Consider the following 14,115-nt stretch of genomic DNA (forward strand, 5'->3'; position numbering starts at 1 on the left):
CCAAGGTGATGGGAAAATGCTACTTAACATCATCCATGATAGTGATCAGGGCTAGTCTCTAATGATGTTACCTAGTTTGTGTAATGAAATGTCTGCAAGAAAACAACCAAGCTCAGAAAGCATCAAAGACACCTCACCCCCCCCCCCCTTATTGGTAATATTGGCACTCATAAGCATTACTTCATATTCTCTGTGTCTTTCTCAGTCATGTGTGGGAGAAAGTGCAGTTGGCTGAAGGAAAATTTGATCCTAATTATGTCTTCAATATATAGCAAACAAAAGCATTTTTCCATCACTTCCTTGTCTTTGCCAGAGTGAAAGGTGCATTCTGAACTATAGATGTCTCATATCGGGAATTTCTTGTGCAGCATTTCAAAGGTCAGCTAGACAGTATCACCTATTTATAATATAATTAGGCACGAGAATTTTAAAACCAAGGTAGGATTCCTGCCCAATGTGTGAATAACAAGGATTAGTATGAAAATCACTGGAAAGAGGGCAAAATCTGGAGGTACATGGGATGAAAAATTAATAAAACATTTCCAAATGCTGATATACAGTAGAACCATACAATTTAGAGTAGTTCAAGGTAAAAAGGAAACTCATATTGTGGATTATTTTGGGTGGCCATGGGTACAACTTTAAACCTTTTTAAAAATCTAGTAAATACTGTTAGATTCAGGTTGAACATTTCAAAAAATATCATAGGGGAAATTTCCTACCCAGAAGGAAAAAGGATGCCAACCACAGAAAGTAACAAAAAACCAAGTCTTATAGTTCCTATACTAACAACAATATCCTGTATGAAATTTCTGCATTCTTATACAGATGGTAAAGACGTTTCCTTTAGGTTTGAAGTTCTCTATCAAGCGCAAAGCTACATTCCAGTTCAAGAATCCAGACAGGTCATAGCCAATCTAAACAACTGCTGGCATCTCTAAGACTCTCTAGTCAGTGAAATTACAAGACAGAAAATAATTGCCTAAAAAGAAAAATTTGGCAACCTCTGACAAGATATATATCTGGTTATCATTATTGCAATAAAAAAGCATTCCAAGAGTCATAGTGCCTTTATTATTACAAGTTTCCTTGTCTATCACACTCACATTGCAAAGGAACAGCTTTGAATCATTTGCCCCAAGTCACATAGGAAGCATGCAGACCAAAATATTGGATTGTGTCTTTATCTCTGGTAAATCATTCAGCAATTCAGAAGGATCACAACTGGAATTTATCTCTCATACATCCGGAGAAGACAAGTTCTTGGAGTGCTTTTTCAGACAAGGGACTAGGGTGATCCCTAATTCTATTTTATTTAGAATAATTTATTTGGAAAGTTGTTGCACTGCATTGACTGAAAAAGCAGGAACTCATGCACTACTTTACTACATAAAAGAAGAGCTTTCAATCCAGGGGAACAAGAATATATTGCCATTAAGTTACTATAGGAAGCAATATACTTCATTGGGTTAAACTGATGGTCTGTTTAGTTCTGTTTCCTTTCATGGATGTTGTCGGATATAACAGTTCAAAAATGTAGAGACTTAGGAAAATTCCACCTTGTTTTCATATGAATCAGTAACAGCTGTAGATACAGGAATAATCAAGACACAATGATGCTTGCTTGTTCTTTCTTGACCAACAGTTACTATGTCCCATTCACCTATTTCAGCTTGAGTTCACTCACACTGCAAACAGACACACAAACAAACACAAACACACACACACCCAACATCTCATAGCAAATTACTGTAAGAGTTGCATGCAAAAGGTATGCCATTACACTTTTTATAAACTTCTTATATTTCAATTTCCCATCATTCTAGTTCTTAACTTACATGTCACAATTCTCTTTCAGGTTTTTTCAAACCTCAGGAAATTTATATACTGTAAGATGGGCATAATACCTGTCTTTATGGTTATCTGTTCTTTTTGTTATCTGTGCTTTTTGGATAGCCACAGTCTCTAAAAATAAGTTTTCCATAAATTGATCACAGAAGCTAATTTAAAATCTAGCAGTGATCTTTCACACTTTCTTGCAGTTATTAAGGCTAGTATTTTTTATTAGATATGCACTTAGATCTCAGGATAAAACAAGACCTAATTCTGTGTTCAGTTCCACTAGCTCACCTGAACTTACTTTTCTTTTATGACTGATTGTGAACCTACACTATTGTACAATGAGATGGACAGGCAGAAATACCTGCTTAAATCAGCTATGGGGTTGTCTAGAATGTGGCTGACCAGAGAATTTACCTACTTTGGTGAACTTTTTTTTTTTAACAACCATCCTCCCCTCCCCAAACCAGCTATACGAGTAGACCTTGACTTACAACTGTTTAGCTCAAACTTTTCTTCCCTTTCATTTCTCAATTCCCAACTGAGAGATAATATCCAGACATTTCAGGTGGAAGTATTCACATTTGTCTTAATAGTTTAAGTTCCCCAAACTCCAAATATTTAAAACATAAAACAGCTGCTGTTTTCTTGTATTTCTGTTTACTCTCAATTCTGCAGAAATCAGAGTGAAATATTAGCTCTATGTAGGCAGGGAATGGACTGAAATAAACAGGGTCTTCGCTTGGTCCTGGGGCAGTCTTCTGATGCAATTATTTAAAAAACCGTCTCCTCCATATTCTCACTGGGATGTTGTCTTTACTCCTCCCTTTTTGCTCTGGCACTTCAAGTGAGCAAGCTGCTATCAGCCCCCCTGAATTCATCAGTCAAGATTGTAATTGCAGAAGAATGTTGAAGAGGACTTAGCAATTAAATAGAGGCATTGCGGCACTGCCCTTGGCTGAGAAAGCAACAACTCTCATCAAACGGCACACCTAGAGAGAAAGTACAGAAGATACTCAGCACCAAATAAACACCCAAAGATGTTAACATGGAAAATGGACAGCTAAAATTACATTTCCTACTCTACGTGCAAACTCTGGTTTCTGCTCTGCTGTAATAAATGCATTATAAGATCAGGTAGATTTATGCTATTGACTACATTAAAAATCTAAAATGAATACCCAGATACAGAAAATAAAATTACATTCCACTGTGTGTGTAAAGCCTCCATGAATTTCTCCTATTGCCTGAATTCTTCTTTAAGCTCTAAACATTAGTTTATTACTAATAAACTAATAAGTAAACTTGTAAGGAATACATTTAGGCTCAATCTTAAAATATTGTAGTCCAATGCTATTATGTTAACAATCTCAAAACAGCATTACTTTTCCCCTTCAAAAGAAGAACAAGACAAAACTATTAGCCATAGGATATGGCAATCACAGGTAGTCCTTGACTTACGACCACAATTGGGACCAGAAACTTGGTCATTGAACAACATGGTTGTTAAGTAAATAGCCCACATGACTGTTCCACTCAATGACCACAATCCTGGCTCTTCCAGTTGTGATTATTAACAATCATTTGAATTGTTACGCAGATGGAATGAAAGAACTACCTGCCGAAGGAAGGGAACTCCCGGGATGTAGAAATGGAGTCCAGATCTTTGAATCCAAGCTTTGTTTCTCCAACCCAGTGAAGGATTTCTCCTCCCATCTGTGCATGGAAAGGAACTCCTGCACTGGGCTGGAGAAGCAAAGCTCAGATCCTAAAGATTCAAGGTTCACTTCTGCAGCCCTCCGCATGAGTTCTCCTCTCCATGGAAGAAGATTTCTATGCTGGGCTGGAGAAACAAAGTTTGGATCTTTGGAATCTGAGCTTTGTTTCTCCAGCCAAGCACAGATCCGAGCTCTGTTCCTGCCTTTTGCTACAGGCAGAAACTGAAGATCCAAGTTTCAATTCTCCAACCTAGCATTGGAATTCCCCCTTCCCTCTGTGTATACAGCAGTGGTTCTCAACCTTTTTAATGCCGCGACCCCAACCGGTTGTAAGTCGAGGACTAAACCGGTCGTAAGTCGAGGACTAAACCGGTCGTAAGTCGAGGACTAAACCGGTCGTAAGTTGAGGACTACCCAACTGGTCGTAAGTCGAGGACTTTCCCTGCCCGGGAGCGCCGCGCATGCGTGGTTCCGCCCCCTGCACTGGCCGAGGCGTAGCTGGCAAGCGGCAGAGACGGAGCAGGCCGACCACCAGCTGGCCCAGCCCAAGGGAAGTAAGGCACCCGCCGGAAAAGGGAAAAAAAATGGACAAAAAAAATGGCGGACTGCCTTGCTTGGCGACCCCCGTGAAATGGTCGATCGACCCCAAATGGGGTCCCGACCCACAGGTTGAGAACCACTGGTATACAGGGACATTCATTGGTTCTGCACCTTCCTTAAAAGTAATTGTCTTTAAATCAGACTATTCTCTTTTTTTATTTGGTTGCAGGTGTTATTATACAACATTTGTTTAGCACCACTTTTATGCTCACACATTCATTGGCTGCTATGGACCTAAACTAAACAGGCACTCATTCCGATCATTTGACAGAAGTATTATCTATGTAGCCATAAAAAAAAAGAGCACAGAGCACAGAGAAGAGCAAAGAAAAGCTATGGCTGTCTAGTAAGACTGTACCATCAGAGAACGGAGAAATGGGTGCAGATGAATCCACACTGATCAATGCTTATTTATAAAGTAAGATGAGATTTCCAGACTCCCCCCACTGGCTTTGCATGGTCCAGAAGCCAAATTACCGGTAGGTACTGATGGAAGGAAAGATAGACTCCGCTTATGACTCACACACCATAGTATTCTTTTCCTTCTCCCTGCTGTTGATACTCACATAGAGATCAATTTTTGGGTCTCTGCTTTGCCCGCTTCTTCTTGCTGCGTCCCTTGAGTCTCCTCCTCCTTTTGGAGGAAAGGTGGGGAAAAGAGTGGGTGGGAGATAAGACATTGCAGAGAGTCCCAGCCTCCAGAATCTTTAGTAATGCCACTTACCTCCCTGACTTCAGAGCATCTTGTCGGGGCCTGGGGGGGAACAGAATTAGTCACTTTTAGCATATGGTGGTATCTGCCATCTGCATACAGAGCACTTAGAACAGTGTTTCTCAACCTTGACAATTTTAAGGCATGTGGACTTCAACTCCCAGAATTCCACAGCCAGCAATGCTGGCTGTGGAATTCTGGGAGTTGAAGTCCACATGCCTTAAAATTGTCAAGGTTGAGAAACACTGACTTAGAAGATGTGGAGCTACAAACCCAGTCAAGAGAAAGGGCAGATTCCCTAAAAGAGTGTCCCACAGCCTGTGCTCCTTAAATATAGCTCATTCTACACTGCCTTTACCATCATGCTGGCTGTGTGCCAGATGATTTAGAAATTTCCAGCGACTTTGATGAGGGCAACAGTGGGCAGGAAGGCTGAAATCTAGAGCAGAAATGGGAAAGCTTTTGACATTTTCTAAGAAGACCAGAACTACAATAGGCACCACATCACTCAAGAAGGCAGGGTCTGGATTTTCTGATTTTTACTGGGGTTCTGCTTTACCAACTTCTGTTCAACCTCCTTAGGACTTGTCTTGCAATGAAAAAAAGAGAAAACCCTGTTTATTTTCAACAAGAGTAATTAGAGAAGGCTCTGAGGGACGCCCCCCTCCAAAAGCCTCAAGTATAACAAGGCTTTGTTTGTTCAGCCCCGCTTTAGAGTAATAAATGAAGTGTGAGATGACATGTCTGGAATCGGATATGTTAGTTTTACAATGGGTCTTCCAGGAATCCCAACAAACGCCTAATAATGCACCTCTGCAAAGAATTGGCTTACATAGGGAGATTATATCTTCATAAGAAATTGGGAGCTGGGGGGGGCGGGGAGGATTTTAGGAAAAAAACCTGAACATTTCAAAAAGAAACATTTTGTTAAAAAGGCAAAGAAGGCACATAGTATGACCATTAGTACCTAAGAAAAATTAATAGTGCATATTAGTACCCAAATTTTGCCAGGAGCTCTTTCATTCTGGGTACTTCTAGAGCGGTGTTTCTCAACTTTGATAATTTTAAGATGTGTGAACTTCAACTCCTAATAGCTGGCTGAGGAATTCTGGGAGCTGAAATCCACACATCTTAAATTTGCAAGTTGAGAAACACTGTTCTAGAGGTTTGATCAACTTGATGCATAATTATCTTTGAATGCCAGAACACGAGAGGGACACAGGCTGTTACTTCCTTCTTTTAGTGAAGATGAGGTATCTATAAAGGTCCCAAATGTCATGGAAAACAGCTGAATTAGAACAGCTGCTACCTCTGCCATATTTCATCACATGGTGTCCAGCTTATTAAGCAACAAGCATGCAGGACTGTCCACATGCTGATCTTCTACTGGAACACATAAAATATACAGAATGTAGCACTTGGTAATGAATTCAGGTTCCTAATAATTTTGCCTTAATTCTTTTTTAGTTTGTTTTTAAAAAACACATTCCTAAACTCTTTAGCAGAATTATGAAAAAACTTTTTATCCAATTCAGATTAATTCTGTTTGCATGCTAAATTCTAATGACTTTAAGGAATGGCAAAGTAAGAGGTTTAATGATTCTGCCAGGCTCAATTCCAATGAAATCAACAAAATCTTCTCTCTGAAAAATCATATAAAGGCCAACTGAGACTTGCATATTTGGGCTCATTAAGCAAAGATAGAAATATCTATAAGTGAACACTTTGATCTGTCAGAAACCCTAATTTAATCTTACAACTGCTGATTTGGATGTGGGAAAAACAAAATTAGGTTTTGAAGAACCCAATGAAAATATATTCCTTTTAATCAGAGGATAAAATATGGTGGGGATTGGTAAATATTATTATCATGATGTCAGTCAAAAACAGTACCCCAATTAGAGTAACTGTGAGCCGAATTTATTTCAGAACACTGATATGTATCTGGGTGATCTGTTATAAACCTGAAGTCAGGTTTTGTGACTCTAAATTAATTAACATTAACAATGCAAAAGTTTCTTTTTCTCTCTCTCTTACACCATTATTATGGGAAAAGCACTCCAATGGAAAACCTGATATTTGTATGAATGGATAGATAAGCTTGATACTGGTGCTAATCACAAAACCATATACGTATTTTTAAATTTATAGCACAGTTGCTGGAACTGTGTTCCAATAAAAACTTGAACCTGTGAAATAAAGTCTGCCATTCCCTAATGCATCTCATGTGCATTCATGTGCATAATTTCATGTGACATTAACAGAAAGTCTGAAGTACCAGTTTCTGAAATATAATAGCAAAGACCTATGGAGCAGATTCTCAAGGAGATGGATTGGTGGGGTTTATTAAAAGCCTGTTTTCCCTTATTCCCTAATTTGGACACTGTGAAGCACCAGGTGCACTTACCAAATGCCACAGCAAAGTTGCTCACCTGCATTCACATTTCCTGTGTTCAGTAAATGACAACTCCACGAAGGGTAACTGATTCTCTGGGTTGATCTTCTTGAGCTGAAAAGGTAAAATCTAAGTAATTTGTTGAGCATTTTTATCTCTTTTCACTTCTCCTATTTGGCCAAAGAGCAGTTTTTAAGTATGACTCTATTCCTCAGAGCCATAGATTAACAAAGAACAATGGATTTTTCTTTCACATTAAAGGGAAGGTTTCTTGGCAAACTGTATCTATGGGCCAGACAAGACAACATGTTAAAACAATTTATGCATGTAAACAGTGGTCTGCTGAGAAATATTTAATAACTGGCTCCATTGGCACCACTGCTACCATTCCACCACAGAACAGCTGATTGGCGCACAAGGCATCAAGGCTCAGCTCTGCTCTCATCCCATAAAATTCCAGAAAATTTAAAAATCAGCTCTCACAAGCCAGTGAGAGCTGTCTCCAACACACCACTGCATATACTCCATTACATATGGAGCCACGTAACGTATCTTGAGTTTTATTTTTAAAAATAACCCAGGGGGAACAACAATAAGCAGAATATGGGCAATGTTGGGAGAGTTATTTTTAATTTTTTATCACTGCATCAGACTTCCAGAGAAAATGACATCTCTGAAGTTGCTGTTTCCCAATGGGGCAAATAATTATTTAGCTAAACAGTTGATATTGCCTTCTAGGCAAGTAGCAAATTCGGGAAAAGAACTCACCACATCTCCACACCTTCTACTGGCAGTCCTTGCTCACCGACTGCCTTGTTATTAACTATTCAAAGTTACAATGATTGGGAAAAAATCACTACCAATCCTTGCATTTATGTCTGTTGCAGTGTCCTGTGGTCATGTGATTGCTGCTTTGTGCTTTGTGACTTGCATGCATTTACAACCGTCGCACCACCCCATGATCACATGATCCTCATTTGCCAGCTTTACAACTGGCTTCCAACAAGCAGAATTAATGCAGAACACAGATGTCAAATCATAAGCCATGGTCATATGATCTCTCACTTAAGGATTGTTTCTCTTAATGAGAGAGTTGCTGGTCCCAATTGTAGTTGGTAAGTAAATATTGTCCCAATTTTATATAAACAGATACACACATCCTTAAAGTAAAAAGAATACTATACAAATTCATATATAAATGTGACATCCAGTCTGGTTCTAAGGCAATTCCTTCATCTGACTCTATGGCAGAACTGCTTTTGTTTCTCTTAGACAACATTTCTTAATGTCAGCAATCTTAAGATGTGTGGACTTCATCTCCCAGAATTCCTCAGGCAGCATACTAGCTGAGGTATTCTGGGAATTGAAGTGTACCATCTTACTGTCCTACACAATGGAGTTGTAGGGTTTTGAAAAGATGGGAAAATAATATACATTTTTAACAGCTCCAGATGTTCATTCAAAAGCTATGGGAACCTCACCACAGAACATTAGCTTCTTACCAGCAAACTCTGAATTGCATTTACATGAAACAAACAAGCATTGGCAGCTAACTGCAGAGAAGATGAGGAAGTGATCCTGTGCTCCAGGATAAGTAGAACTATAGTGTTCTCACCTACCTCCATAGTGATATTGGCCATTTCCACTGGAACACATTGCAGTGCCTCATCTCTACAACATCCACAGCAGCGACGCAGGGAAACACAGGAAGGTTTGAACACATGCTCCACTTCATGTGGGTATTCTGATACAACACTGACCAGTTTTTCCAAGGGCTGGCAGGAGCTGCGATTCCAAACATCAAAAAAGGATACCACTACAAAAGAAATTAAGTATAAAAGTAAAGTATTTAGTTGCCAATTCTTGCATATATCCAATGCAGGAAATACAAGTACATTGTGTCTCTCACTTGTATATTTGTCAGACTGCACTAGAATATTGTGTCCAGTTCTGGGTACATTTTAGGAAAGATTTTGACAAGCTGGAATGTCTCCAGAGGACAGCAACCAAAAAGACAGAGGATCTGGAAGGAAAAATCGTTGAAGAACATTTGGAGGTGGTGTGTAGGTGTAGGCTGGAGAAAAGACTGTGGGGAGACTTGATAGCTGCTTCAAATATGTAAAGGACTGTGTAGAAGATGGGACAGAATTTTTCAGAATTGTTCCAAAGAAGAGGACAAAAATAATGGGCTTAAATTACATGGGTGTGAGTTTTAGTCCAACATCTGGAAAAACATTTAGTTGGCAAGAGCTGTACAAGACTTTGGAGATGGTAGAGTCTCAGTTGCTGAAAAGCTTTAAACAGAGGCTGGAAATACTATAGCAATAGATTCCTGCACTATGCAGGAAATTAAACAAGATATTCTCCAACATCCCTTACATTTTATGACTCTATGACATTGCCTTGCCTCTGTTTCAGTACCATTTCCCTCAAGGTTAGCAACACATCATTCATGAGTATTAGGGATCCAGTGTCCCTTAAAAACGATGCCTATAACCTCACAGGTTAAATTGCAATCATTTTAAGAGTCCAATCAAAATTCCTCCCAAAAAGGAGGAAATATTGAAAAAGTTCCAAGTTTTTATGAGATCTCATTCCCTGACCTCACCCAACACACTTTTTTTTGAAGCGCAAGAATCATTACTCATTGCACAATGATGTCTGCCAGGTAAAAAAAATAAATGCTGGATTTGCATCTATTGATGCAAATTCTTTAAGATGTTGAACAAAGGTCTTTTCCATTAATCCTTTGAACCTTAATTATTTAACTGTAAATTGTGGATAAAACAAGATCAGTTATATTAAAAGTAACAGTAAACTAATTCTTTGCAGTTAGCAAGACTAAAAAATATACAAGCAATATTTGCTGGGAAAGTGAAAATTATGGAACTGTGGAAAATGGAGGAAAATCTTGGACTTTGTTCCTATTGCTTTTCCCCAAAGAAAATACTAGTTGAACCATAGCATTTTTCATTCTTTATTAAATCAATTTCTACAGATTACAACTATTTCAGACCTTATGATCTAAGTAAACAAAGTAGTAATTGAAAAAGGAAAAGGAAAAACTTGGAGAGGAAGTTGTAGACTGGGTCAAGGGATTCTCAAAAAAGGTGAGGGTTTTTAAAAGAAATCCAAAGGGTAGCATCAGAACACATAAACAGCCTCCAAGACTCTTCCCATTACTGTATAGATTACACAGACAAACATATATAGTCCAAATTCACACTATAAGAGAAGGTCATGCTTCACATGTTTCATACTCACCTGCTCTATCAGTAGTGCTGTTCTGAAGAACCACGTCTTTCTTCTGGGAATAGAGGGGAAAAAGGGGGGAAAGGTAATTTTTCCAATACATTCCAGACACAGAAAGGTAGAAAGGTTGACATAACATGCCCCATAACCCTTCTCCAAGGTATTTGGGAACTGTAACAACCAGACTTTTTCAGTACAAATGATTTACAGCTGAGAATCCTGGGAATAGCAAACTTAATTCATCTCAGTGTCTACAAAACTGAATTCAGAGATATGTGACAGTCTTCTTATTTCATTAAATAAATTATAACACAAGGGAAGTGTCCATTAATAATCTCAGGGTTTGCTAAAGTTCAAACATTTATTCATCCATTAACCTCAAAAGAAGTCTACCTATGGTTTGGTAAAAAATCTAAAAGTAAAGAAAATGCCTTCCCAAGTTCTGCCAAGCTTATTCCAGCAGAAAAGAAGGATAGGAAAAATGATCCTTGTCATACTCTTCTCACTTACTTTTATGTTTTCCCTCTTGGGAAGGAATTCATCATAGTAGCAAATGTTTCTCTGAATACTGGGAATGGGTCTAGAAAACACTATCGAATCATCCCACAGTTGGAGTCCCAACATATCCATGAAAAATTGCTTTTTAACATGTTATCAATATCTGAGAAAAAGGGTCCTAGACATTCGTCTCCAAGAAGGTTTCTAAGACTGTAGGTCCCACTCTCAAATCAGCTCTTTCCACCTTCAGAATGGAAGATTTAAAATAATCTATGGATTTATTGGATGTCTTTTCAGGGTTAGTTAAAATATGTGTAACGGCTACCCCCGAAAGGGCTGCTGGAGTCCGGATTCTCCTGGCCCTCTTGGTATGGCGGTCCCTCACTCAGGCATCTCTGATTGTCTGAGTCACATGGGGAAGTGGTGATCAGTTCCTTCCAGCAGGCGGGTCATGTGATGGGGTGGTGGTCAGCCTCTCTCAGGCTGTTCCACACAAACCTGTCCTATTCCTATCCCTCTCCCCCAGGCTTGCCCCACAGAAGCCTCATCTATCCCATCCCCTTTCTTCTCTCAGGCTGCCCCACAGAAACAAGTCCTATCCTATCCCCTTCTCTCCCTCAGGCTTGCCCCATAAAAGCCTCTCCCCTTCTATCCCTCAGGCTTAGCCCACAGAAGCCTCTCCCCTTCTATCCCCTTCTCTCCCTCAGGCTGGGGCAAGCCTGAGGGAGAGAAGGAGATAGAAGGGGAAAGGCTTCTGTGGAGTAAGCCTGAGGGAGAGAAGGGGATAGAAGGGAAGAGGCTTTTATGGGGTAAGCCTATCCCTTTCTCTCTCCCAGGCTTACCCCACAGAAGACTCTCCCATTCCTCTCTATCGCCTTCCCCCTCGCTGGCCTTGGTTTTTTTTTCTCTGCCCTCCTCAGCTGGTGCTCATGCCCCCCCCCCAACCTAGGCCTCAGCAGAGTCCCAACTCCTCTCTTCCCTCTCACTGACTGCTCCTCCCAGGCATCTCCTGGCACTGCCTCTTCAGCTCACCCCACCCCTGCTACATATGAATGGGGAGATGGTAGCAAAAGTCACCAGGCCAGATGGCCCTGAATTATTTATTTATTTTTATTTATTTTGGAAAAAATATATAGCCACCTACTCATTCACGCCAACTCTAGATGTCTTACAGAAAATAAAACACAATATAGAAACAAATAAAAATAATTAAAAATAATCAAATAATAACTGCCCTCTCCCCTCTTGGCAACAATACACACTCATATCAGTCATTTAATGGGCTCCATCCCACTCTGGGTTCCCCAGGCCCTCTGGCAAAACCACGTTTTCAAGACCTTTTGAAAGAGTGTCAGAGTGGGGGCCAATCTAATTTCTGGAGGGATGATGTTCCAGAGGAAGGAAGCCACCATGGAGAAGGCCCTTCTTCTGGGCTCTGCCAGATGTACCTCCTTAGGGGATGGGACCGCAACATTCCTTGCCTCCCCATTCTAGTGAGTTGGGTAGATGTGACCAGCAAGAGACGGTCCCTCACATAACCCGGTCCCAAGCCACGAAGAGCTTTAAAGGTGACAACCAGCACCTTGAATTGCATATGGAAGCAAATCGGCAACCAATGCAGCTCCCACAGGAGAGGTGACACATGTGCACACCAAGGTATGCACAAAACCAGGTAGGCCACTACACTCTGAACCAAATGGAGCTTCCGGATGGTTTTTAAGGGCAGCCCCATGTAGAGCGTGTTGCAATAGTCAAGACGTAGGGCAGAACTCTACTTATGTTTCTAATCTGATGGAATATTCTAAAACTATTTACTGTCTCAAATGTGATGAAGGATGTTGTTCCCTTGCCAGCATAGAAATAACTTTTAACTACTAGTCAAATTAGTTTCTATGTATGCAGTTGTCCTTCGTGAGAAACAGCAAAATGTCTTGAGTTAGCTCTGGCATACACATACATAGAATAAGAGAAAATCACTACTCAATCAGATATATAGAAGAAAACTTTTAGATTCAGCATGTCATTTTTAATAGTTATCGTGCTATGATTCATTTGATGATGTTATCTGTCTCCTTGCAGTTACCAACTTTGTGCTAGAAACACTAGGTGTCAGTCTAACACAGTTTCCCAAGAGTGGAAGAAGATTTGAAGAGTCCTTAATGATCAAATGGAATGGAAGAAAGGAAGACAAAGGGACAAAATAGAATTAAATCCTAGAGATGCAGCTTGGTAGTCCTAAGATTAAGTATGAAAATAGCAATATGAAAAGAGTACGGTAAAAGAAAAACATACTTTGGATTAGCCTCTACATACAGAAAGATTATTTTTCCCCAAATTTTGTTCAGTCAGTTGATGAATTTGATTGTTAGAATTTTGAACTCATATTAATTCATAACAATGGTCAATAAGAAATGCTTACATAAGCACAAATACAGCTGTATATAGTTGAAATTTAATAATTTGATTCCCTGCCCTGCATAAAAATGAAAAATGATCAGTCATTTACACCAAATAACAAAGATTGACAGCAATAATCCATTATCTGTTTTATATATACATTATATTGTTTTAGTCAGAGAATAAATCTGTAGATTGTTTGTATATGTTAAGTAGCACTCTGGATGGGCTAGCCATCCAATATTACTGCATTTAAAAGCTTTTTCAGTCAACTGAAGTTTGACCCAATGCATGATTGTAATGAGCTACTAAAATCTAAGGCACTCTCCTACTAGCTAATACCAGATACTACTTTTAGAACATGGGCTGAATTTAATTCAGACCTGCCTCAGAAACTAATGGATTTTTTCGCAATCTGATGCTGTCCAAATGCGTTAGATTACAATCTCCATGTTCTCAGTCTCTGTGACCAGGCCGGCTGGAATGTTGGAAGCCATAGTCTAACACAGGGGTGTCCAAACTTTTTTCAAAGAGGGCCAGATTGGATGAAGTGAACGTGCTGGAGGGCCGAACATTTTTCCGAACATTCTTTGAACCATTACAATTAAATGCAAATGAATTATTTTATGCCTCTTTCCTCTCCCTCTCTTTCCTCTTTCTCTCTCTCTCTTTCCTTTCCCTTTCCTCTCCCCTCTCTCTTTCTC

The 14,115-nt window shown here is 39.6% G+C and overlaps 1 protein-coding gene across 1 annotated transcript in view; it reads right to left on the reverse strand.

The window, feature by feature from the left end:
* Window positions 1–2,464: 2,464 nt before the first annotated feature.
* PGF (placental growth factor) overlaps window positions 2,465–14,115 on the reverse strand; it is a 15,152-nt gene continuing 3,501 nt past the window's right edge. The window contains exons 2-6 of the mRNA XM_015822204.2: window positions 10,529–10,571; window positions 8,884–9,080; window positions 7,302–7,378; window positions 4,882–4,911; window positions 2,465–2,831 (exon numbers count right to left, since the gene is read on the reverse strand). Of these exons, the coding sequence (XP_015677690.2) occupies window positions 2,819–2,831; window positions 4,882–4,911; window positions 7,302–7,378; window positions 8,884–9,080; window positions 10,529–10,571 (360 nt within the window). The 3' untranslated portion in view covers window positions 2,465–2,818. The remainder of the gene's footprint in view (window positions 2,832–4,881; window positions 4,912–7,301; window positions 7,379–8,883; window positions 9,081–10,528; window positions 10,572–14,115) is intronic.

The sequence above is a fragment of the Protobothrops mucrosquamatus genome, unplaced genomic scaffold (assembly GCF_001527695.2).
Source record: "Protobothrops mucrosquamatus isolate PMUCROS unplaced genomic scaffold, P.Mucros_1.0 scaffold1498, whole genome shotgun sequence".
NCBI classification, from domain to species: Eukaryota; Metazoa; Chordata; class Lepidosauria; order Squamata; family Viperidae; genus Protobothrops; species Protobothrops mucrosquamatus.